The following is a 25728-nucleotide window of genomic DNA, read 5'->3' as shown; positions in this document are numbered from 1 at the left end:
TGCCGCGGTGGCAGCGGAAGGTCTTTTCCCTCCCTGCATTCCCGGCATGGGAAACGCCAAAAGCGCATTTGGACTGGGGAGGGGGGTTGGTCACAGCAGACTGTCCCCATTGTGGCATTTCTACAAAATATTTTGTGGAGGAGGACGGCGTGGACTTGCCCCGTCCTGGGGTCCCGAGCGGGGCAGCCCCGGACCTGCGTGGCAGGGACCCACAGTGCCACCTGCAGCTTCACCCGGCCAGCCAAGTCTGCCCAGGAAGGCGTGGCCCCGGAGAGCGAGAGGCCTGCCCCGCAGTGGGCGGGAGGTCCGTCTGCCATTGGGATCCGGAGGGCCGGAGGAACTATGCTGGGAGCGATTCTCGCAGCTCCTATCGCCGCTGCGGTGCGGCAAGACAGACACCTCTCCGGGCTCTTCCTCCGCACTGAGCCGGAGCGGCGCTGCGCACACCGCCGCCGCAGCCACCGATGCAGAGGCGGCTGCTGGCTCCGCAGTGTTCACTTTTAAAAGAGGGGACGACACAGCCGATGATAGGCCAGTGTTCCCCGGTGGCAAGGGGTCCCGGGATGCCGGGTTGCCTTCGGCTGGCCGTTGGATGCTGCCATCGTGTCAAGTGACGGTCCGGCCACGGGACCGTGCACGGTTTTGGGAGGACGTCCGGTACAAGGCTGATGCCGTGGGCGGCTGCAGTTCGGCACGGCATTCCCTAAAGGGCAGCGATGAATTCCCTAGCTCTGCAGGTGCTGCGAGACAGGCTCTTGTCTCTGTTCCCGTGGAGTCTAGGGGACAGGATTCGGAGGACGATGATGCATCGACGGGTGGTCTGCAAACTTTCCCTGTGTTTCGGGAAGTTGGTCGCAAGAAGCATGCCCATTTGTCTTGGCAAGCATTGATCGATCTCTTTGATAGGATTGGTAAATACAACCTGGGGTCTCCTGAGATGATGCAGGTGCTTCAACTGATAGACACAGACGTATTACCTCCATATGACATTCGGTGTTTGGCCAAGGTTCTCTTTCAACCAGTCGAATGTGACATATTTCAGTCCAAGTGGTCTCAACTGGCTGAAAAGACTGCAGCACAGAATTGGATGGCTCGTCAAGATGACCCTAGGTATGGGGTCGGGCGAGATGTGCTGCTGGGTATAGGTGAGTTTGCTGATGTTAACAGCTGAATCTCCTATGAGCCCTTGGTACTGGAGCAGTGCCAGAAAGTTGGCATGGCAGCATTGGTACAGACAATGGAGATGTCTGCACTGAAGCAGTCATTTGCCACAATTCTTCAGATGACAGATGGACCCTTCCTGGGGTTCACAGAGGCTGACAGCTTCAGTTGAGTGACAGGTGGATGATTTTACTTCTAGTATGATGTTACTCAAGCATTTGGCAAGGAGCAACTGTAATGCAGAGTGCAGGAAGATCATTGAGGCCCTTCTGGGTGATCCCACACTCTTGCAAATGGCCGAGGCCTGTGCCAAACTGAGAACCACAGGTGCTTAGGTGCCTGCCATTGCTACCACCCTGTGGCGAACCTGAAGGGGGCAGCAGGGTGGAATGCAGAAACAGGCAAATACTCAAGCTGGCAAGAAAAAAGGGAAACTATTTCAAAAGGGGACCACTCCTTTGTTTCTCTGTGGATGGTGTGGAAGGCCAAATCACATGGCCAGTGCTTGTAAGGCCACAGTTCATGTGAATGGCCAGCCTCTATCGGGCTCAGGAGATGGGCAGCAGGGCATGAAGAGGAAGTGCGCTCAGACACGAGTGTCTTCCTAATCCCGAGAGCCAATGGAGATCTGCTGGGCGAGCTCAGTTTCCACACTCACTCTCCCCTGTCACTGTCCCTGAAAGGACCAGAATTGCTCAACTTGTGTTCTTGAGTCTTCTGTTCACAGGTCAGAGCACCGGTGGCAAGAAGGCGGCTGCTCTGAAGCTACTGGGCTGCCTCATGTTCACTGGACTGTTGTTCTCGTCAGAGACCGTGATGAAACGATTTTTACTCTGTCTGTCTTTGCAAGTCTCTCCCTTGCTGCTTGGCATCTGGAATGGACCCTTCCTCAAGACAAATTCATTGCCCTTCATGACTTGGTTGTATCAGGATCATCTGGAACTTTCTACTAGTTCCTGGAATGCCCATTTCCTGCATCGAAAAGACATCTGGAAATGGAGGTTGTTACAAAACCTCCAATAAGTTAATGCCGTAGTGGAAAGCATGGGGATGTTGCAGGCTGATATGCCATCACCCACCATGCTTCCCACAGATTGGCTGATCCTCACTGTGAATCTGAAAGATTGTTTTCTTGTGATTCTTTTGTATCCTACAGGTATCAGTGGCCAATGGAATGATGAATCGTTTGATCCCTTGCACTTTTTGGACTGGGTCTTCCTGCCCCATCAGCTGCAAAAGATGGCAGATTACATTGTTTGAGCTCATTGCTCGATTGATGATTAAATGCAGGCAAATGGTGCTTGCAAATTGATGGGTGCAGATTTTGCAAAATTCATACTCTTGGTACTAAGGGAGAAGTTTGACTGGAGCTTTGTAAGCAGTGTTTCTCTGCCAAATGCTCTGGAAAATTTTTCAGGGCAGATCGCTTGTCATCTGCCCAGCCAGGAGCTATTGCACGTGGCAAAATTCTTAAAAAATTCCTTTGTGGCCCACAAATAGTCAGAAGCCAGTGCAAGGACTCACTGTCTTTACAGATGGTTCAGGAAGGACAAGATGGGCCATTGTTACTTGGAAGGATGGATCTGAGGGTCAAGTTTTGGAAGGTCATGAGGATGGGGCAGCCTAATTGGTTGAATTGAGGGCTGCCATCATAGCGTTTCCAAAGTTTCCCAGGAACTTTTCAATTTAGTCATGGATTCCATTTCTGTGGCCGACATGGAACAGCAGTTGTGTCATTCAGTTTTGAAGGAAGTCAGCAATGTTGCTTTGGTTCATTTGTTGAAGACCCTGTGTTGTGCCCCTGAGGAGTGGCTTCTTCAAAACAAAAACCAGGAATGCAGGGTGGAACCCTGCACAATCAACTGGCAAACGTTTTGTATGCCATCAAGCACTGTAAGGTGCTGCAGAATTCTAATAACCCTGTCATGTTGAAAGCAGGAGACCAAAATGAAGGTCAACAAGTGGAGGAACCACTGAGTGATGACTTGGATGTCGATGATCACTCCGATGTCCCTTCCAACGTGAAGAAATTGAACATTGTTAATTTTCTTTCTTTCTTTTTTTTTTTTTTTTAATGGTAAAAGCATGAGATGTTTGCCTGCTTTTCACTGTTTGCATTTTGTTCTCATGCAGCTTCAAGAAAACTATGTGTATTTTTAGAATTTATCTATTTTGTTTACATATTTCTCCTCTGGGAGGAGAAAGATGATTGATGGTGATATTCACCAACGAGGTTGAAGAGGTGCCTACCTGTGTAGCAAATCTTTGGTCCTCTTGTCCAAGTGTATATAAAATGGAGTCAGAAAAATAAAGATCAGAGAGCTTTCCCTGCTGACCTTTCTACTGCCTGCTGGTTCATATGTGTCCCTAACAACAAGCACCATTTGGCGGGGAGGGTTTCTTCGCCATTTTTGCCTTTTGTCTCTCAGACTGCAAGATTGTTTTTGTTGGGCACCATCTTGGGGGAGGGGTTTCTCCACTATTTTGTTTTTCTTTGTTTCTGGGGAGTCCATGAGATTCAACAACTTTGTATCTAGTGATTATCACTGGTTTTTTTGCCTGCTGCCATTTCGTTTTTCAGTAAACTTATTTTTTCACTTACATCTTCTTACATTTATTTCTCCTATTGGTGAAAAGGGGAGTAGTTAAAACTAAAATGGGAGGTAACTCACTTAGGAGTGTCAGCTCTTTAAATTGTCTGAAAACAAGACAGCCGGAGAGAGGGTAGGATCTATATATGCCCTTGAAGATGTGATACCTGGGCAACAAGAGAATGTCGCCCAATCATCCTCCCTGGTTCCCTCCTTCCTCCTTTCCTTCCTTTTGATGCCTAGACAATGAGACAATGCTTTAACAAAGTAAAAAGCTGTACCTGTATAGAAAGTAGTTACTTTGTAACAGTGTATGTGAATAAAGCACTTTTTAGACATCAGCAAATTTAGCAGAACAAGCTAACTACAAAAAGCTTACTACTAGCTATTTGAGCAGCCAATCTTATAGAGGATGTGCAGAAACTAAGGTGAAAAGTTCAAGCCCAAGGAAGACTTCTGAGCCTTCAGAAAACAACCACCAGGAGGCTGATGACCACCTCATGCAAAAATGGCACATAGTAGTGTAGTAGTGTAATGTAGGGTCATATTTACAGGAAAATGGACATGTATTAAATGAACCAGCCTAATCTTCTGGAACTAAACAAAGAGGTCATCTTTGTGAATAAAAAAGCTGATGTAGCAAGAAGAAGAAGCAGAAAAGTTGATGACAGATGTAAGGGTGTCAACCTGAGTAAAATGATGCTTACTGTATCAACCAATTAGATTAATAAAAAGATGCACGCCTCTTTGTGGACAAGGCAGAGCTACCTATCAAGAGATGCATGGACAAAGTGAAGCTACCAATCAAATAATGTCTGACTGTCTAAATCAAGATAAGAAGTAAATATAAACAATGTTTAGAACCACAATAAATGGCTTCTGCTAGATTCACATTGAATTGTGCAGAGTCCTTTGTCTTCTCTCCTCAGTGTAATTGGTAAATGCAGGCAGTCGTGACAAGCAGTGGTAAATATTAAACTTTAAAAGTCTTTACAAATGCTTGGAGAAAATAAAAAGTTTGCTCTCTTGCCATGAGTATTATGTTCCCACAAGATGCTGTCTGACTGAGCTGAACTGATATGATCCCGTTTGGAAAACTAGGGAAAAGTGCTGATGTGTGTCACAGAAGAGCATCAGCTATGCATGCCCTTGTCTAGGTGGCAGCTCTAGCTTTCCAGCACGGGAGCAGAGAGAAGGCGGCAAGGGTGATTTACCTCTCAGAGATAACATAGAGAACAGAAATTTTCAGTTCCCCTGAAGTTCCTAGATAGAGCTTAAAAACTAACTAGCAAAAAACCTCACTAACAAACAAAACAAACAAACAAACAAACAAAAATGGAAAAAGAATATAAAAGTATGCACAGGATGATAAATGTGGCTGGAAGCAGTGGACAAATAGAGAATGAGGGATATCGTGGGATTTTTTACCCAAGTTATGTAACAAGAAGGAACAGCTCATGCCCAAAAAAATGTTCAGGGGAAGGTCATCTGTAATTTTTTGGGACTCTCAGTGAGTACGACCATGAGAGACCCCTTGAGACAATCGTCTAGGACCATAAAAGGACTTCCAATGGGAGGTAGCCTTGACATACGGAAAGACTTTAAAACTCAGAGACAAAGTGAGTTTTAAAGTAGGTATGTAATTTATTCAGCGCTGGGCACAATGCGGGATAGCTCTCAAAGGCATCTGCACTCTTCACTCACTTCCATTCTCTTTTAACCTCTAGAATGTTACATATGCATCAAATTTCGCAATACACTTATGCATATTCATTCCTTGGCTCCTCCTCTCTCCGCTTCGTATGTTAATTGTTTTATCAGTCCTTTACGCCTGCGCAGGTGTCTCTGGTGGTCGTCCTGGGGGTCTCAGAGATGAAGAAGGGTAGTCTTCCTCGGAGATGAACTTCTGACCTTGCTGTCTTGCGCATGCCCACTGATTCTCTGGTCATAGTTCAAACTCTGAAGCCAGGCTTATCTGGTCCTGGGGGCTCGTGGCGCCTCACTGTCTCAGTGTCTTTGGTAATCCTGCATTCTTGTCTTTTGTTCTGCCCCTTATCAGGCACCCCTGCATTCCTCCTCTGCTGTTTCTGTACGCAGCCTTGTTTCTTCTCTCATAGAGCAGCAATACACACCATCTAAATGTCTATTCTTTAATTACTATTCTTCTAATTTTTATGATTAATATCCTCTAGTTTTTAACCCCATATTTCAGCCTAGTGATATTTATATATTAGCTAGGAAGTAAATTGTAATGAATATGTATAATCATGATGGAATAAATGCCCTGTTGTAGTTTCATGACATACATCCGATTAGAGCAGATATCCTCCCAAAGTGTTCAACGCTGTAATAAAGAATATCGACTTTGTAACACTTGAATTTGTGTTAGTTTATTTGCCGGCTCCCGCAATTTATTTAATTGCGGTACCACCTCAACCTCGTCGCGGATCACCGAGGCCGATATTCGGTGATGGCGGCCGCACTGGCGCTCGGTTCGGCCCGCCGTGGCTCCGCAGACGGCCTGTCCCTGAGCATCGGCTCCCGTGCCCGCAGGCCCCGCCATTCCCGGCACGAGCCATTCCGCCTCCGCCGCCAGGTGAAAGAAGCTGCCCTAGCTCGCGCCTGTGCCAGGACCATAGTGGCTCCCGTACCGGAAGTGCCCGCAGCTAAAAGAATATAAAATAGTAGTACTGCTAAAAGGACGTTGCTGAGGCGGTGCCTTTCAGTGGGCTGCTCACTAGTTGCTTTCAATGCTTAGTGTCTGCAGAGAGCACTTTTTGCTGTCTCTTCTGCCACTCCTAGTCAGGCAACTGTGGACATCACTCTTACGGCGGCGAAAGCGGGGGGGGTCCTTGCTGTGGCGGTGGCGCGGTGTGTGACGCAGTGGAGCGGCGCACACCCACCGCTCTCGGGGCCGCACGGAGGCGTGGGCACGATGATGCCCGGTGAGACGCCGCCGGCGCCGGCCGGGACTGCGGCTACCGGCGGGGCCTGCGCCAACTGCGGTGTTCTCCAGCAGGTAGGCACGGGCCGCCGTCCCTGTGGCGCTGCAGTTGGGTTTTTTGCTCACTGTCGAGGTAACGGGTCAGCGCTGGGCCGCTGGCGGGTGGGAAGTGTCGGGTACCGCAGTCATCCCTCCCTGTGCCGTCGGGAACGCAGACAGCATGCGTGATAAAAGTAGCAGCAGTGTCAAGCTTTAGCCAGGAAAAGTGTGAGAAACTAGCTCATGTCTCTGCCGTGTGCCTAGTTGCATCTGTCAGGGAATTTCTAGTCGTGTCCTTTTGGCGTTGATTTGGTGCAGTATGAGGACTTATAATTTACTTCCTTGAAGGCTCTTAAGCGAGCGTGTGTTTTTATGGTATTACCATAAAAATACCATAATTATTATAAATAATAATAAAATACCATATTTGGGTAACTTTTGTTTCTCCTTTAAATGAAGAGAAGGTCCTGTTGAGAGTTCACAGGGCACATTTAGAATGAGTATGGATGAGAAACTGGAAAATCTGCAGATTCAGTGTTTATTGCTGATATTCTGCCAAAGGTCAATTAGATTTTGAGGGAAAAAGTTTTAGGGATTTAGTATAGAATCTGTTGCAAAGGCAAAGATGGAGGAGTTTTTGTAGTAACGTCTCATTTAAAGATGCATACTTCCTTGTGGAGCCTGCATTCTCTGCGTATATTTAAATGAATGTATTTTGGGTGATTTAGTAACTTGTTCAAGAGAACTGAAAAACGTAAGACAATTTATTGTATTTTCTATAACATTAGCAATCAGATTAGGAGTTATTTTGGGGGTGTAAGTTCTTTACTGACTTGAGACTCTTCCTTACAGAGTATAAATGAGTATGTAGCTGCATTAATTGCACTGAAGCAAAAAATGATTGATGGAGAGTAAGTACAATTGCACATGTTTTTGTTTGTTGGGGTTTTATTGTTCTTAAGTACTTACAACAATGCAGGAAATATGATTTGTCGAATGTGGGTATTCATTAATGCACTACACTAAATGCTCCTCAAAATGAAAGTAAGTTCTTCACAAACGTTCTAAATCTAGACTGTAAGACTAATTTATTCTGTAAAACGTCTGTGTATAATGACAGTGAACAGGGCTATTTTGTGTACCTGTAATATTATTAGAAATACAGGCAGAAGCAGCTCTTTGAAGATACTTATTTAATTAATTGATTTAAGGCAGGAGCAGATCTTTGATATTTATTTATATTTCATTCTGTTTGGATTAAATATCAGAATATGAAAAGTGAAGTTGAACATTGTTCAGAACAATATGATTATGAAATCCTTCTTACATTTTGCTTTCTTTTCTGTGCTTGCTTCCAATTCTTCTCAAAACGAATCAACATATGATTCTACGGAATAATATGTCAAGATATGTTGTGTATACCTCCATACTATGGCATAATATCCATGCTGAGGCTCCTAATTGTAGTGGTTTGTTTCTTATGTACCCTTTCCTAGATACATGTCAATCTGGCTTTAGTGAATCTAAATGCCAGTCATGCATTCTGGCATATTTCCAGAGAGTATTTCAGCTAGCACATAGTGCGTCTCTTTAACTGTTAGCCTTTTTTCAAAGCTCCTTTACTCTGTTATGATTTTTTTTCTGGCCTCCAAACTTCGTGTCCCTCTTCTTTCTGCTAGTCATATTTCTTGTGGAAGTTGCATCTTCTTTAACTACTTGCAGCACAGTCTTTCTATTTTGTTTTACTGTATTACTCTTAACTATTGTGATAGAAAGTAATGTAGCCATCTTTGTATTGGGATAACTCCCATGGTATTACTTTTCTTTGTCATTACTTCTTTCTGTTCTTAAAAACCATAATGTTTGAGGAAAAAAAAGAGTACCTTTTCTTGGTGCTGTCCCATGGCCCTCTTGTGTCAGTGTGTTGTCTTTTGTGGTGGCTAGGAGAATAATATAAAGGTCAAAGCCTTTTAAGGTCTTTCAAACTATTTCTCTGAGATGTGTGTTCTTTTTTAGGAGAACATCTTTTCAAGTTTGGAAATATGTTATATATGTTATATTTTTATATATATATATATATACATGTTCTAGTATATATATCTTGTCTTTTATTTAAGTATATTTTTTAAGTTGCAGTTAGTTAATGGCTACAAGTTCATGTGATTGCCACTTGGTTTTTTCCTGCTTAAAGCAGTTTGATTTGAGGTTTGAATGGTTTAATGAAATAAAATGGCTATATTGACCACTATCAGAAAATGTAAACTAATGTTACACTTTGTCTATTTCTATATAAAGCAAAAGGAAAAATTAACGCAATTGTCAAAATCAGGTGAGAAAATGAGTAATCTCTGGATTTTTTTCTTTTCTTACAGTCGTTTGCTGATAGAGTATCAACAGAAATGCACTGATATCCTTTAGTTTTTTATTTCTGTTCTTACAGGATTAGTATACTTAAAATATTTCTTATAAAAGGGCTTGAGGCTTTCTGTTCAAGTTATGAGATGATTTCTCTAACAAAGGACAAACTGGGTAGATTTTGTAAAGAAAATAGGCTTTTGGAATTAAAACTATGCGTTTAAGATCTGCTTGTTTCTGGTATATTGTGTAAGATGGTCTATTTGAAATCTGAGTTGCTGGGAATTACTCAATCTTTTCATGTAACAGAACAAGCTCTCCATACTAATTCTTCAAATCTATTGAAATGCACATATTAAACACTTAGTTCTGAAAGTCTTTGTGAGGGTTTTTTCGTGTGAGGAAATCTTTACTGGATGTTTCTTTGCAAGTGACCATTGGATTGAAATATACTTACAGGCGTTTGATAAACTGTTTCTAATTTCTACCTTAACAAGAGATTACCGCTTCAATTTGCTGAACGGTAAGTTTGATTTATATTGTTTACTAAAGATGAACTACTATATTCTATGTGTTGTGGTTAGTTATAGGAGTCTGACGGTGTCATAGCAACAGCCATGGGTCTAAGCTGCCCTTTTAGTATGGTACTTTTACCATGCTTCCTAGGCCATAGTTAGCAAAGGTATGATGAGGAGAGAAATCTGTCCTTCCTCTTCATGAAATACCTGTGTGGGATTCTTTGCTGGCCCCGTGCTAGTGACCAAGTGAAGATGTGAAGCTCATCTTTTTGTGGTGGTTAAGCGTAAGACAATTTGGGGCATCCATATTTGTGTGAAGCATTTTGACTTAAAGAGTTGTTTCTGTGTGCCCTTGCTTACTCTGTGATTATAGAGGAAGAGGCAGCATATAATTTTTATGGACTCCAGCCTGCCTGCTGAAAAACACTGCAGTTGGACTCTGCCCTTACTTTACGGCACTGTGGATGTATGCAGAGACACTTATTACTGGCACTTTAGCTTAGGCAGCATACTTCTGTGGGACATGCCATCAGCTTGTACCTAGCTTTGGGTTCAGGGTAGTGTTTTTAAATCAGATCTTGGATTTTCTTTAAATGGTTAGAAAACTGAGAACACTGAAACTCCTGAAGTTTTTGAATATCTCTTACAGCATTTTTTTCCATAGGATAAAAGTAAAATACTCAGATGCTTGATTGAAGAATCAGAATACTGAGTTTCAAAGCATCTGTGTTTTTGGCAACTTCTTTTTTGATTGCACATCACATTTCAGAGAGATCTCTGCTCTTCGTTGCCAAGTGGACAAGATGTTACAGAAAATTCTGCCTCTAGAAAAGTGCCAAGAAGAGCTGGGTTCCTTGAAGGCAGAGTTGGAAGAAAAAAAGGTGTGTTTGTAAGGTTTAAATAACTTCCACTTTCTCTGTTGTAGGAAATATATATATCTAATGCTGGTCTCAATGAAGCTGACATTAATGAGCTCTGTTCTTATTTCCAGTTCATTGGGACAGGTAGCTCTGGTGAAATTGGGTGAATTTAATTAAATTACTTCAGATTTCAGAGAGGCAATAAGTTTAGGATGTTGTAGTTCTTAGGATTTTTTATCAGATTATTTGGTTATTTCCTCATGAAGGAAGGTAGGAGGGATTAAGAGAGAAACATTAAGACTCCTTCTGCTCTGATCTTGTCAGATTATTGAATATAACTTGTACTAGTGAAAAGGTGCCAAGAAAGGGTCTGTGCAGAATAATGTGTTTCTGTTACCTTTTTGAACATGTTTTTACATCATTAGCTTCCTAAGCTTATTCTTAATTTCTCTCCCGTTGCTTAGCTGCCATTTAGTCTACAGGAAAGAAGGTTTAGATTGTTCAAATTACCAACATGTACGTATTTTCTAGACATTATTATAATTTCTGAAGTAATACCCTACCTTCTCTCTTGTAGGTTTTTAATGATGGTATAAGACAAGATACTAACATTTGTCTTGGTGCTGTATACATAGTTAGAGTTCTGTGTTAGAATGGTTTTATAATTCCTCTTCCCTCAGCAAGCATTAGTAGCTGATGTCCTGATGGCACTTTTTCAGAAAAAAATAGGATTATATGTATGGTATATAATAGTTAAGCTTTCCAGCTAGATGTTGAAGGCATGTATTTAAAAGATAGACACATAGAGATTTATGTGTTTGTTTGGTATAACTTTAAGGAAGGAGGATAACCTGATTTTCCAACTTGGTTCTTGTTGAATATACCTTTTTGGCCAGGCACTGTTTTCAGTAGAAGAGGTAAGGTGTCTGCAGTCTATTTTTTTATTCCTTCAATATGGACATATTTTAACTGTGCTTTTCTTCTTCAGAGTTCTCTCAAGATTTATCGGGATACTCAACTGGAATATATTAAAATTAAAGAAGAAATATTAAACAGCGATTTTGTGTAAGTGATGCTTCCTTTTTTTCCCAACCTTTCTTTGCTTCTCTTACCTCTTCAAACTTGATAGACTACCTTATCTACTTATGCTTTCAATTTTACAAAAATTTTTGTACTTTAAGGTTCTTAGAACAAGGAGTTGATGGAAGAATGATCTTAAGTTTTGTAGCAAACACTCTTGAGTGCAGTGTTAGTTTATTTATTGTCTTGACATGAAGTGGGTTTATGTGATTGTTTAATGAAAATTTTGAAGAACGGATGAAATTGAAAAAAAGCTGTAATTTCTCCAGTTTTAGGTAGTTCTTAGTCTCAGCTTTTTTTATTGCCATGCATTTTAGTTTCGCTATTAAGTCTCTGAGGCCAGTATAGGAATGTTATTGCCAAAGTGGTCTGTACTAAAATTGGTCCTTAAATAATTGTTTTAATGTAACAGCTCAGCAATTCATAGTGAATTAGAGGAGGAATGAGCAGGAGGAAATGAGCAGGAGGAATTCGGCAACAAAAGTGCAAAAGTAATTTTTTCTGCCATAATACGGAATATTCTGAAGCTGCGCCTTGATAATTCACAAGTTTGTTTTTCCAGTAAGCAATCACTCAAGGTTTCCTTGCCTGGAGCATATGTGTGTGTTAACTCTGACAGCTCTTGATGGATACTCAAATGAACTTGTCTAATTGCTTTTAATCCTTTAAATCACCTATATCAGGAACTTCTCAATATTGTGTGGGAAGGTACTCATGCTCTCAAAAGAGAACCAGCTAATATATAGCAAAGTGTTGGTAGTTGTGGTTATTTTTCTTCATGTGCATCACTTTGCATTTATGAAAAGTAATGATTGCTCTCTTGGAATGCTAAGACCCTTCTGGTTTTACAGTCAGCTTTTATTTCTGATGTGTTCTTGCACACATCCCAATGGTACTCCTGCTGGTGACTCCTTGCTTTCATGTAATCTGGTTATCATTTTTAACTTCGGTGTTTCTAAGCTATTTTGGTGCTACCAGCAGGTCAAGAGAGATGATGCGGTCCCTCTGCTCAGTACTAGTGAGGCCATGCCTTGAAGTACTGCGCCGAGTTCTGGGCTTCTCTGTACAGGAGATATGGGTATACTGGAGAGAGTCTAATGAAGGTCCACAGAGATGATCAAGTAACTGAAGCATTTCTCAAAAGAAATACCCTAGTATCTTTACATGACTTATGAAATGTAAAGTATCCACGAGCAGAGCACCAAGCCATTATTACCCAAAAGACTGTATGAGCAGACTAGCACTGTTGTCATTTCTTCAGCCAGATTGCACTTAATTCACATATAGATGTACTCAATGTACCATGAGCTTAGTGCAATATTCAACACATAGTCCTATCTAAGAGCAGCAGAGAGCAGCACAACCCCATTGCTAACTGCTTAAGAGGAAACTGACCACTCTGATGTGCTGGCAGTTTATTTTATCAGTACAGACACAGTGTTTGTCCCTGTGTGTCACACGAAACTTCAAGGAGGAGAAGCCAGGGAACTACAGGCCAGTCAGTCTCACCTTGATGCCTGGGAACGTGATGGAGCAGGTCATCCTTGAAGTAATTTTTAGGCACATGAAGGACAGAAAGCTCAGGTGTAGACAGCGTGGTCCCACCAAGAGGAAGCTGTGCTTCCCTGACCTTATAAATAAACATGTCTGCTAGATCAGGGGAGAGCAGTGGCTAGGGTCTGACAGGCCATCAATAAGGTCTCTGACACTATCTCCCATAACAGCCTCATCATAGCCCATTAGGCTGGTGCTGTAGGGGCTGGATGGACATACAGTGGATCAAAAACTGGCTGAATGGCTGGGCCTTGAGTGTGGTGATGAACACTGTGCATAGTCTAGTTGGACACCAGTAGATAATACTACCCTGGGAGGGAACAGTGAGAGCTGCATAGTGGGTCTAATCCAGTTTAATATCTTGTTAGTGATCTGCGGGATGGGGCAGAGCCTACTATCAGCAAGCTTGCCAATGACAGAGGGGTACCTGATGGGCTATCTGGTACAAGCTTGACAGCCTGAAGAAATGAGCTGACAGAAACCTTGGGAAGTTCAGCTAAGAGAAATATGAAGGCCAGCAGCTGATGTGGAACAATCACACACACCAGTACATGCTGGGAGACACTTAGGTGGACAGCAGCTTGGGGTGCTCTCATTACATGAGCCTGTGGCAAAGAAGACTACCAGTATTTTGGTTTTCAAGAAGCAAAGTTTTGCCAGCAGGCTGAGGGAGGTGCTACTTTTCTGCTCAGCAGTGCTGATGCCATCCCTGAAGTACTGTGTTAGTTCTGGACTCCTCAATACAAGAGAGACATGGATACATGGGAGTGAGTTCAGAGAAGGACCATGAAGATGATTAAGGAATAGGAGCAGCTCTCCTTTGACAGAAGGCTGAGATAACTGGGACTGTTAAGTCTGGAGAAAAAAACACTTATGGGTGGTATTATCAATGTCTACAAATACCTGAAGTGAGTGTGTGAAGAAGAGCCAGGCTCACTTCATTGGACCAGTGACAGAACGAGAGGCAATGGCCACAAGCTAAAACAAAGAAGGTCCTGTTTCCTGTGAACATCAGGAAACACTTTTTGCTGTAAGAATGACTGAGTTCTTTTATAGATTGCCCTAGGTGCTTGTGGCCTCACCATCCTTGGAAATATTCAGAAGCCATCTGGAAATGGTCTTGGGCAGTGAGCTGTGGGTGACCTTGCTTGAGCAGCATGGGTTGGACAAGATAACTTCCAGAGGATTGTTGCAACCTCACCCTCAATTCTGTAATCTTGGATCTGTTTTGTATACCTTTGATACTGAGGCCATTTTAAGCAGTAGGTCATATGAGTTCAGTAATTTGAAAGCTGGATGCTTTTCAGAAGCAGAGTAATAGTGAATTGTTCATATAATTACTGTTAATCTACAGTTACTGTTAAAAAACTTAGAAATTATCACTCACATGCTTTAGTCCAATCTGCCATTCAGAGCCAGTGTTAAAGTCAGCTTGCTCAGGACTGTCTAGTTGAAATCTGAATATTCTACAAGGATGGTAATTCCCATGGAGTACAACTCCTGTTAGCATAGCATTCTGTCAGCTGCAGCTGTGCATGTATCTTAAAGGTCAGATAGGAACTTGAGTTGGGTAGTATAAGAGGAGTTCTGCCCAAATGCCTCATCTGCAAACTGCTTTTTGTAAATTGCTAGATTTAACACCTATTTTCTTCATGTGCTTGTGTGTTGATGAAATTAGTATAGTGCTACATATGTAAATGTAATTATTTAATTTGTATATATAATTGCAAGGATAATGTTGGCACTTAGTGTCTGTTTGTTCAGATTCATAGTTATTTGTATCATAGGTTTTTTATCTCAAGTTGAAAAGTACCTATGAGGATCTAAAGTTGGGGTCCCTTTTTGAGAGGTCGGGCCGAGCTACGACATCCACACCGAGACCGTGTTTCATGCCGCACTGGCGTTTATTGTTTGTCTCTTCATATTTATTCTCTTGCGACTTTATTGACATTACAAGGCACTTAAAAAATGTACACATTTGCTGCCTTAAGGAGGCTTCCGTATGAACTCTATAAAACTACATATGAACACCCGTTAGAACCTGGAACACCTTAAGGGAGAGAGGTGAATTTTTTGCTGCGCCACAGCCTGAATTTTTGCTGTGCCACAAAGGCCCACCGGTTCTGCAGGCCAAGGGCCCAGTCTGGAATTGCTCACCTTATTCCAAATATTTCTGCAACAAGGATCATATTCCCTTCTCCTCATAGGACTACTTAAAACTAAACTGTAGGACTAAGACTGTCATTCAGGTGCTTCTGGAATTCTGACAGGCTTGGTGTCAATGATTGCTTCCCTAGGGAGCATGAACAACCTTTTCCTAATGTTCCATCTGAACTTCCACCAGTGCAGGTTCATTGCATTTCCTTCTGTCCTATCACTGGTCACCAGGGAGAGGAGAGCAGCACCTTCATCTCCATGTCCCCCACTGAGGAAGATATAAACTGTGATGAGGTCACCCCTTAACCTTCTTTTTCCTAAGCTAAACAGGCCAGTCATGGTCTTCCAGTGCAGGTTTCTGGGAGTCCCAGGGTCTATCACTGATGACAGATGTGAAGAAGGCATTAAACATCTTTGTTTTGCATCCCTATTTGTGATGTGACCAACCTAATCAAGGAATGGACTGATGTTATTTCTGATCTTCCTTTTGCTGTTAAGATATTTTGAAAAATCCTTTTTGTGACCTTCAGGGTATTGGTCAGCTTGAATTCTAATTGAGCTTTGACTGCATGGGTCTTCTTGCAATGGTAAACAGCATCCTTGTGGTCTTCCTGTGTCAACTGATCTTGCTTCCAATGTCCATGCATTTTAGATGTAGTACTTCTGTGTATTCACTTGAAGATAATCTACAGAGAAACAAGTTTCTTACCTCCTGTTTACTAAAGGACAACTCCCCTCTCCCTCCTTTTTTCTCTTCTGTAAAGATGTTTTATGAGGAATTTCGGTGAAGTTCTCACCTATGGCTTGACTGTCAAAGCCATCATATAGGCAAGTATGAACCTCTTCAGGCTGAGAAGGCACAGAATCCTTGGTCTCTTACTTTATAGTATCAATACTTTGACTACTGAACATGCAAAAGGTGGTCAATCATGCCATTTATGAGTGGGTTTTTGAATATATTCTGGTTAATGTCTGAAGTGGTAATTAAAGCCTGAACATCCAGAAATGCTTAAATGGTAAATCTCAATCTATTACACAGGTTTTAATATGGGATATAGATGAACTGTGTTCTACTTCATGAAAGTAATCAGTAGAATTGTCTACTTACCCCAAGAGTTTAAAAACAATTTTTGAGATATTGGAATTTAACAGAAAAAAATAATAGAAATGTTTACTTTTATATTTTTTCCAGTTCTGTTTTACATATAAGGTAGAGTTGGAAATGCTGAAGTCAAAATTGTTTGGGATGCTTAATGTTTTTTTCCTTTGGTTTGACTTTTAAGTCTAAAGCATCTGGATGTTCTGAACAAAAATCTGTGAGACATAAGACATCCTGAAGGCTATTCCTGATTATCTCATTGCTTAGATATTATTCATTGTAAGCAAAGCCTGGTTGTTTATAAGGAGTAAAACTAACCTGTCTGCATTACATCAAAGAAATGCAAGAAACAGAAGCCAGTTTTCTGGGCTTGTGTTTCTAATTCGAAGTTGTAGTAAAAGGTATATTTAATGGATTGACTCTCTTAAAAGGAAACTTTGCCTCTGTAACAGATACAGCTTTCTGTGTGAGAATGTCAGCAACATACCACAAATTTAATTTTTCAGCTTCAAGGACTCATTGGTCTCACAGGTCCTGGGTATAGGAGGTGTGTTTTGTTTGAATGGCTAGATTTATTTTTTTCTGGCTTTTCATGCAACATAATTTTATTTTAAAAAAACGATCTATTAATGTTTTCTTTTTAACAGGAGAAGGAAACTGGAAACAAAAGTGAAGAAACTTGAAGGTAACTTTCTACATTGTGTAGGACAACAGTACAGTAACATAATCTCTTTTTTCCTTTTCTGTCCAGCGGAATTGTGACTTTAACTTTGATGCCCAAGGAGCAAGGCAGGCCAGTACTATGTGGGGTGCTTAGTCTCTGATTTACATCAGCCCTCCTGCAGAATGTTTTCTGCTGAGTGTTTTAGGCACATGACATAGATAAAGTTGGAAGGGAACTTCTGATATTGAAAACTTTGAAGGATGGAGTCTTACCAGCCTCTCTAGGCAATTTGATTCAGTAACGCGTTTTTCCTTATAACTACTTGGAAACTCCTATGTTTCAGTTTATACCTAATGCCCACCATACAGCAGTGAGCAGTCTCATTCCATCTTCTTGATACCTCCTTGTACAGGACAGCTGTTCTTGGATTCTTTCTGTGATTTGTTATGTTTTCTCCTCTGGCTAATTAAGTCTAGTTCAACAAGCCTGTTTTCACAGGGCATGGTGCTCCCTTTTTCTAATAATCCTGGCAGGATTTTTCATTTTTATATTCATATTTAAGTATATGGTGTTCCTGATGCATGTTTTGATTTTTAAACATTCTGGCACTTGTATTTTGGTTAGTTTGTTCGCTTGCTTTGCTTTTACATGGAGGGAAAACATTGGCTTCATGGCATTGGTTTTTCTTGTTTTGCTGGTAGAGGATGTATATACATAAGACTTTCTGAGACTTCACTTGCTGTACCATCAATTGGCAGGGCAGATATTTGGATTCATATCACGCATATTTTACCTGTGCTTACCATAGGTTAGAGTACAGTGAACTGAGTGATTCTGAATGACATACCTTAGTATTAGAAACCCCCTGAATCTTAGTGTAAAGTACAGATACAAGGTGTTTATTTTTATGAGAATTTTGGAGTTCCATTGCAGGACAGCCAGGTTTTGTACACAGTTGCCTCCAAAATCTCAACTTCTGGCAGAACCAGAACAAAATACTGAGAGGTAGGTCCAGTGTGTTAGGTCCAATTTCAGTGACTATTTTACCTGTTTTGGTTTATTTCTATCTTCATTAAATATCACAAACCTTGTATCTTTTGTCAGTATGAAATTTTGCCGGGTTTGGTTTTTTTTTGTTAGCCTACCAATCAAGCTTCCTTTTTAGCACCTTTTATTTTAATAGGCTCTCTTCTGATTTAATCAGCAGGAAGATTCCATTTTTCTTTCCTGTCTGTATGTAAGTCATCAAGCTGAATTCTCAGGAGTTCTCTCAGCTGACTCTGTCACCTGAGAATTTTCCTAGGAACCTCACATTCTGTTCTCACCTACCCTGTACCCTCTATTTCTACCCATCTGCACTCGCCCCATGTGTCTGTTAGACATTAAGAGCTAAGGTTCTTTTTCTATTACTCTTGAGTGCTGTCTGTATCTTTCTAATGCAGCTGGCTGTGGTGTTTTCATCTTTGAACGAGAGCTCTTATTTAAATAAGGGAATAAAATGTGTAAAAATACCCTTGCACCTCAATTTTATCCTTTGTCCTTTTTCATTTGGTGTGTATTGTTCTACAGTACAATATCATTACACGATGACCCACTCTTCATTCTTGCATATAATTGAGGAAACTAATAATTATTGCAGTAGTTCAAATTCGTAATTATACAGTAGAAGGCAACATACTTGTATGGATGAGTTGTTGTCAGAATGAAATATAATTTCAATAGATTTGTATTTCACACTGTCTGGTTTTTTTCTGGTAATTTGATTTGCAGACTAGTGACCAGCACCACTTAAATTAGTGGCCTCTTACAGTGCAATTTCTAAATTGAATTTTGGTTCTTTTTTGAAGAGGCTGCAACAAAGCATACACAGGACTTCAGACAACTGAAAACTGAAAATAAAAGGCTTGAAAAGGAGCTAAAAAAAGCACAAGTAAGGCTTCCTTGTCTTTAGATGAATTTTCTTTTAGTATTTCTTTGGGAAAGAAAGAAGCTATTAGTGTAATAGATGCTGAAACAGTAAAATTACGTTTGGGGGGAGATATTGAGTAAGTAAACATAGCAGTAAGAGAAATTTTTCAGCTGAAGAATGACCTTTGAAATGTTGATATAGATTTCATGGTCCTTAGGAGTTGATGCTCTAAAAAATATGTATGGCATAAAAATTCTATACTTCTTAATTTTAACAGGGAAAACTTGATGGTGTAATTAAAGAGAAGTCCAGAAAATGTAAGTGTTTGCTTTTGAATGCCTTCAAAATTGTATGTGGTATTGTTCCATTTGAACATTTTCTTCCCACTTCTCTTTTTAATAGTTAAACATGCAGAAACTCAAAGTTCAAGTGAAGTTCTTGGAACAGATATAGACAAAGGTAAGACTTTTTGCAAGTCCATTCTCTGTGTGGAACCAATTGTTATGAATTTATTGCAGTTTTACTGGAGTTGTATTTTTGGAAACAGAGGATACTGCCCAAGTGCTGTAAGAGAAGGTGTGGTTAATGCAAGTGGGTTAAACTGATGAAGGACCAATGTAATAGATTACTATTTTCAGTTTTCCAGTAAGGAAAACTCTTGATTCATAAAAATGGCTAGTCTGCCCTGTGCATGTGTGAAGTCAGCTGATGTGCAATTATAAAACAGAATGCAAACACTGGAAAAAACCCCTAACAATCCCTCTGCAGCTCACTGAAATCATAAAGCACCAAATAGGAGAGTAATCTGCTAAAATTTCTATATGACACTTGGAAAATCAAGTGGAAATACAGGAGGTACAGCTGTATCTTATCTTATTGACTCTTTTCCGCTAATGATCTAAAATATATGCTACAAATTACCTGATTACCTGATACAAATTCTAATTGTAATGGAGCAAACTCCTTCAGAACTTCCTCTAAAGTACCGAGGCCAAACTTTAGGCAGATTTATTTTTTGTATTTTTTGGAGTCTTTTAAAGTGCTGGTACTGCTTTTGAGCTGTTTAGATATTCTGAAGGCTATTTTGAGGCAAAAGAACTTCACTGTTCATTTTCTTGCTTTGCAATAAGTTTGTTGCAGAAATTAAATTTTTTGAAAAAACCACACCTTGTCAGTTTCTGTGTGTCTTGGCATATTATTTACTTCTGGATTGTACTGAATTGGTACCCGATTTAACCCTTTGATTTTTAATTAATGGCAAAATAGGTACATTAATATCTGAGCATTAATTTGAGCTTCAAATAGCAGTAAGGATTTATTACTAATGAATAAATGTTAGTGTTATTACTAGCTGTTTAGCGAAATTTGGCAGGTTTTCCTCTTAAACACTGATTTATTTTAATATGCCTCTTCATAAAATAATAGCAGTTTGCTATGGCCTTTGACTTACAATTTGCACAAAAACAGTCTCAGTTCCTGATTGTTGGATCTGATGATAGTTTTGGCATAAATAGGTGAGGTGCTTCTGTATTTTACTGAGTTTTGGGTTGTTCTTCTCTCTCCACCTGCCCTTCTGTCTCTGAAATAAGGTTATTTGACATCACCTAGCAATGGTGCTGTTAGGACTGTAGACAGAGTCTCCTAGTGTTGTGGCCTGGTAATTAATTCAGATACATGGTGCTATTACATGATAAAATTAAGATGAATTATTACTGAGTGAGCATAAATGTGATACACATCTTCCTAGAGGATTTTCTCCTACGTTCACATAACCTGATTTATCTTAGAGCTATTTAATTTCATTAATGCTACATTTGAATCTGCTTTACATTTTATTCTGAGGGCTGCTATAAATTTTTGCAATATTCCCTATAAAAAGGAAAAGTTAAAGCATTCTCCAGCTGTTGCTTTAGTCTGCTATGTGGACATGACCAGTACAGGATTCCTAAGTGGCATATAGCATTTCTCTTTCACTGAAGCTTGTGCCTTGTCTTAATGTTTTTATGGGTATTTTTTATTTAGTTGTAGGCGTGTCTGTGTTCTGAGTAAAATAAACATAATTTCTTAGTTAAGCTTTATCAATTTATTTTAAATAAATGTTTCTGTTTGTTTATTTAAACAGGAAGAGTGAAGTTCTTATTAGAAGAACTCTGGATGTGCATTGACAGTGCAACAGGAAAAAGAGAGAATGAGAAAAATGATCCTGTCTTAGGTACAATGGCATGCAAAGTCTTGAAATTTTCTTGATGGTCTCTCTTTTTCTGACGGGCAACATTGGTATTTTCTTTCAGCCTCTATGTGGGATAAGGAATGGTCTGACAAAAGAAGACTAACTGCTGCAGAAGGTAGGTTCCAGTTGGGTAGGGACTGCATAGCATTCTTTTGAAAGACTTAAATACTTTCCTTTGTATTTGTCTAGTCAAGTACATGTGTGATTAGAATATTTGAAAAGAATTTAAATATTAATTTGAATGGGTAAGTAAACTTGAACCATCTTCTGATAAAAAGCTATTGTAATTTGCTGTTGCAATCAAGAAATCTAATTCTTTTACTATTTTAAGTAGTCAAAACTCATCTCATGTTTAAAATGTAATTATTATATCATTATAAACTCTGCAGTTAGTATATAATGTGAATGATATTGCATATGGGCTCTTTAGTCTGAAACAAGTATGTGGTAACATAGTTGAAATATAAAGTTTAAGAAGATGTTTACCTCCATTTTCTTTATTGTGATGTGATATTCAGATTATAATAGAGAATAATCTGAGTAGTTATCTACTTGCATATTCACAGCAAACCTGAACTGCTTTAACTTTACATAGCAGATACTTTCTTTCTGCACTCAAGAGTAATAGGTGTCTTGAAACTGCATTAATTCCTGTGTTGCATGTCTGGAATGTTTTTATTAAGCTTTATTGTTTTTTTCAGTTCCCTACTACTTTGTTTTTTCTGTAACTAAAGGTGTAGAGATACTGCCTGGGATAGGGTACCCAGCTGCATTAAGAACTTTGAAGATAAATTTTTCAAAGACCCTGTTAAGTCTGAAAATTTGCTACTACTGTAGATCACAATGAGTCTGGCTTCAGATGCGTTCCAATGGAATCCACTTGTGAGGGGCCAAAATATAAGGACCGGCTCATAAACCTGTTAGTCAGCTTTACTTCCATGAATTTAATGCAGTATATACATGGCTTCAGCTCCAAAACTGAGCTAGACACTTGTTGCCTGCAATTCTGAATGTAATGTCTTGATCAAGGGTCAATCAAATGGCAAGAACGAGCACAAGAAACTGAAGAGTTTGAAATATAATGATTTTAGGGGTATCAGATTCCGGAGTAGTCTCTCTGCCATCCACCAGAAGAGGAACTTTAGGTTCCAGAAGTCCTGTCCCATCTTTCCTATTTGTGTCTTCTTAAGGAAGTGACACTACTTTCATAAAAGGAAGCAGTTATCTGTAACAATCTCTTCTAAATAGTCTTTCTTTCTGCCCACTTCAGTGTGGAGAAAATTCTAAGCTTCAAAAATGCTTTTGTTGGAATGGTTAGATTTCAAAGAAATGCATCTTTCATTCTGTTACTGGTTTGGTCTTTTTCCCTCTTCAAGCCTAGAACCGCCATCTTGTTATTCAGCCTCTTATGAAAGTGGCCTTTACCCTGAATTCATAGTAGCAAAGTGCTTATGTTTACAAGTGCAGTCTTCTAGGAGAAAAAAGATCTTAATGAGTTTGCCCTGATTTATTGTCCCATATTACAATAGTTTCAAATTAGAGAGGAGATGAGCTTGGTGGTAGTATCTTTTCCAGAGAATGTCAGTTCATCTGCTGCCTGGATCTAGCCTTTCAGCCTTATGACAGTCATCTAACTTTATGACAGATTTCTTAGTATATTCAAATGTGCTCTAAAATACCTGAAGCTTTGTGTTATGATTAGTGTCTTCTCTGTTCTGCTAAGGTTTATACTACTTTGAATGATTTTCTCAAAGAGTGTGTTCATATATGAAAATAGGAAGACTCAGGAGGCCTTCCAAATGTGCTGTTGTGAAAACCTCATAGGATAATGGAGGTTTGCCAAACTTAATTTGAAAGCATCTGGTAGTATTGTTAAAAATCTACCAGTTGATCCATTTTTCAGGGGAAACTTCTAAGTGTATGATATGTTTCAATATTCTTGGACCTGATATAGATGCATAACTGATTTTGAGAGTATAGATAGGATGTAAAGTTTCTAATAACTCAGTACTATTGTGTAATTCACTGTGAAAAGTAAACTTCCCAATTGTCTATTTGAAGTTCTTATATGGGCAGAATACGTAATGGTGTTGCTGCCTGCTTCGGTGTGGGGAAGATGTTGAGCTTTGAAATGATTGGCACAAAACAACATGAAAAAATGTAAGAGACAACCAACTTGTGAATTTTCCTTGTTTTCTTTGTTTCTGCTTGTCAAAGATCTCCTTTTCCCTTGGGTCATCTAATGGAACTCAGATTGTAAAAAGAATGTAGGTTTGTCTTGAGAAAATAGAGAACATCTTGGAAGCTCTGTGTGACTGTGGCTTGTAAATTGTTTTATAAAACAATATATTATCATAATACTTTTAAGATATAAAGGAGATGGCAGAGCTTACTTATCTTTGGCAGAAATCATGTGCTAGGGCCCTTCAGGCTGATCAGTTTCTCCCTCCTGGTGTCCACTGCAGCAATTGAGATTTTTACGTGGAGTTGCTACATGAAGTGACTAAGATGGATCTTTGAAACAGGGTTATTGATCAGTTTTTCTAATTTCCTCCTTTAGTGGTTCTGATGTATCAGAATGTGCTTAAAAGTCTTTGCTGAGGAGGTTTTTTTACCTATCAAGTTAAATTAATATTTTTGAATATGAATACCATTGATGTTGCTTTGGGAATATCTGTGCGAGTTCTAGTAGTGGATTAACAAAGAGAGCAGTAATGAAGCACACTTTTCTTCCCCCAACAGAATGTGAACTGTGCCAGTTAAATCAGTACATTTTCTACTCACAACCATTTTATGCATGTGCTGTTCTTTCTAATGTGGGATGGTGTTGTGAGTTGTCTCTGAGGCAGGGCAACCAGGTTTGTTGCTAAGGGATCCCTTGGGGTGGATTAAAGTAGAAAAATGCTAAATAATTGATATAACAACAAATTTTATTAGAACTGCTTTGAAACCATAAGTGGAAAACTGCAATGGATTGGAAATGGGTGTACAGTTGTTCTGCAATGTGTGATCACTATAAGAGAGGAAAACTGGAGAGAAAAAAGAGGAGAAAAACAAAGATAACCACCATCTGTGTCTCTAGTGATGTGTAGGTGATCATGGTCTGCAGTTGTGATGCAGTGGGTGTCCATCAGAGGTGGAGGCCTGTATAAGCATGAAAATTCGGGGGGTTTATAACCCTCATTCTTCTGGTAAACACCCCAGTACCTCCTCCAGGAGGAGTTCTGGACATGTACAATCTTCTTTTTAGAAGATCCTGAAAGTCTGGCAGTGTCAAGCAGGAGTGTGAGTGTGTGTTCAGGGGCTGGACAAAATTTCTGAACAAAGGTTCTGAGTAAACTTTCAGCATTTACGGTGCATAAAAGAAACTGGCATGAAAAAAAACCTTACCCTGCCTCAGCAGTTAGATTGCTTAGCAGCGGTTTCTCCTTTAAACTAGCTTGTTTACAGCAAAATTTAGTTACAAAATCCAAGTGGTTCACTGCAGATGGTACTCGTGTACACAGAATAGGCTTGATACCTTGCTTGAATACTGCTGATTTTGTGTCCAGTAGTGTTTGTGAACACTACAAACAAGATCACACATACAATGTCGTATAAGAATTGCAAATACTAAAGACAGATTTTAGTTCCATATGACACACTGGCATTTGGGAGTTGTTGATTTCTACTGCCTTATTTGAGGTAATATTTTCATTTTATAAAATCATAGCATTTAAATTTCAGGAAACTGGGCCATCTTTTCCCTTTTTGAAGTATTTAGCACAATTATAATAAATTTTAATTCTTTGTCTTTAAACTTTCCTGGATGAATGTGTTTTATCTGCATAATGAATTAGTTACTGTGTAATAGTTAAAAACGTGATTTGAAAAGTATCAAAACAAAAGTACAGTGCAAAGAATCACACAGAGCATTTGGACATGCTTTCTTGTTGATGAATAACTGTAAAACTATATAGTTGACATCTTGGAAAGGTTGTCAACTGTTCAGTATCTTTATCTCAGTTGTCCCTACTCCTTTGTGCATAGGATATATTGTGGTGCTTTTTTATTAAGGGTTCAGCTCTGACTAAATAATATTAAAGACAAAATCTTGTGTAATTAGACTCAATATTTAAATTTAAAGAACAAACTATTTAAAAGCATATGCATATTAAATCGTAAACTAGAAATGTCCTAAGAGCTCTCTTGTTGTATTTATGGCAGGGTATGATTGTAACTTGCTTGGAAGTACAGCTGCTGGCTCAAACCTGCAAGTTGCTTTAAGCAGAGAATTACAGCCTGAGTGGGGAATGTCTGTGCTTGGTTGTCCTGCTTTTACTAACTGTGAGTTACTGGACAAAGACTGAAATAAAGCATATGGACCTTCAATCCTAGCAAGAATGACCCTTCCTGATAGGAAAAACTGGGAATGTTTTAATGATCCAAACACAGAAAGTGTTTGGGGAGAAGCTCTTTGCACACACATATGCCATTTTCATGAAAAAGTAATTGTGAATAACAACATCACAGCTGTATAAATAAAGCATTTCTGAAAGTGACTAAGATCTTCTTTGGAAACATCACT

At 39.8% G+C, this 25728-nt stretch overlaps 1 protein-coding gene and 1 long non-coding RNA gene across 6 annotated transcripts in view; one reads left to right on the top strand and one right to left on the bottom strand.

The window, feature by feature from the left end:
* Positions 1-6116: 6116 nt before the first annotated feature.
* LOC136363895 (uncharacterized) lies at positions 6117-6616 on the bottom strand. The gene is made up of 2 exons (XR_010744085.1): positions 6491-6616; positions 6117-6418 (listed from the first exon to the last, which is right to left on the bottom strand). It is a non-coding gene; the product is annotated as an uncharacterized lncRNA (long non-coding RNA).
* Positions 6413-25728, top strand: part of ICE1 (interactor of little elongation complex ELL subunit 1) — a 37162-nt gene continuing 17846 nt past the window's right edge. Inside the window, exons 1-12 of one of the 5 annotated variants that reach the window (XM_066323354.1) lie at positions 6413-6771; positions 7588-7646; positions 9108-9142; positions 9595-9613; positions 10378-10489; positions 11457-11533; positions 17006-17043; positions 18870-18952; positions 19209-19248; positions 19334-19390; positions 21054-21143; positions 21223-21276. In XM_066323354.1, the coding sequence (XP_066179451.1) occupies positions 6688-6771; positions 7588-7646; positions 9108-9142; positions 9595-9613; positions 10378-10489; positions 11457-11533; positions 17006-17043; positions 18870-18952; positions 19209-19248; positions 19334-19390; positions 21054-21143; positions 21223-21276 (748 nt within the window). In that variant the 5' untranslated portion in view covers positions 6413-6687. Of the gene's footprint in view, positions 6772-7587; positions 7647-9107; positions 9143-9594; positions 9614-10377; positions 10490-11456; positions 11534-17005; positions 17044-18869; positions 18953-19208; positions 19249-19333; positions 19391-21053; positions 21144-21222; positions 21277-25728 lie in introns of those variants that run through there. The other 4 variants (XM_066323336.1, XM_066323330.1, XM_066323340.1 and 1 more) reach the window with 4 other exon arrangements.

The sequence above is a fragment of the Sylvia atricapilla genome, chromosome 1 (assembly GCF_009819655.1).
Source record: "Sylvia atricapilla isolate bSylAtr1 chromosome 1, bSylAtr1.pri, whole genome shotgun sequence".
Lineage (NCBI taxonomy): Eukaryota > Metazoa > Chordata > Aves > Passeriformes > Sylviidae > Sylvia > Sylvia atricapilla.
The sequence above is the reverse complement of the archived record's forward strand: the minus strand, read 5'-3'. Positions and strand labels throughout refer to the sequence as shown.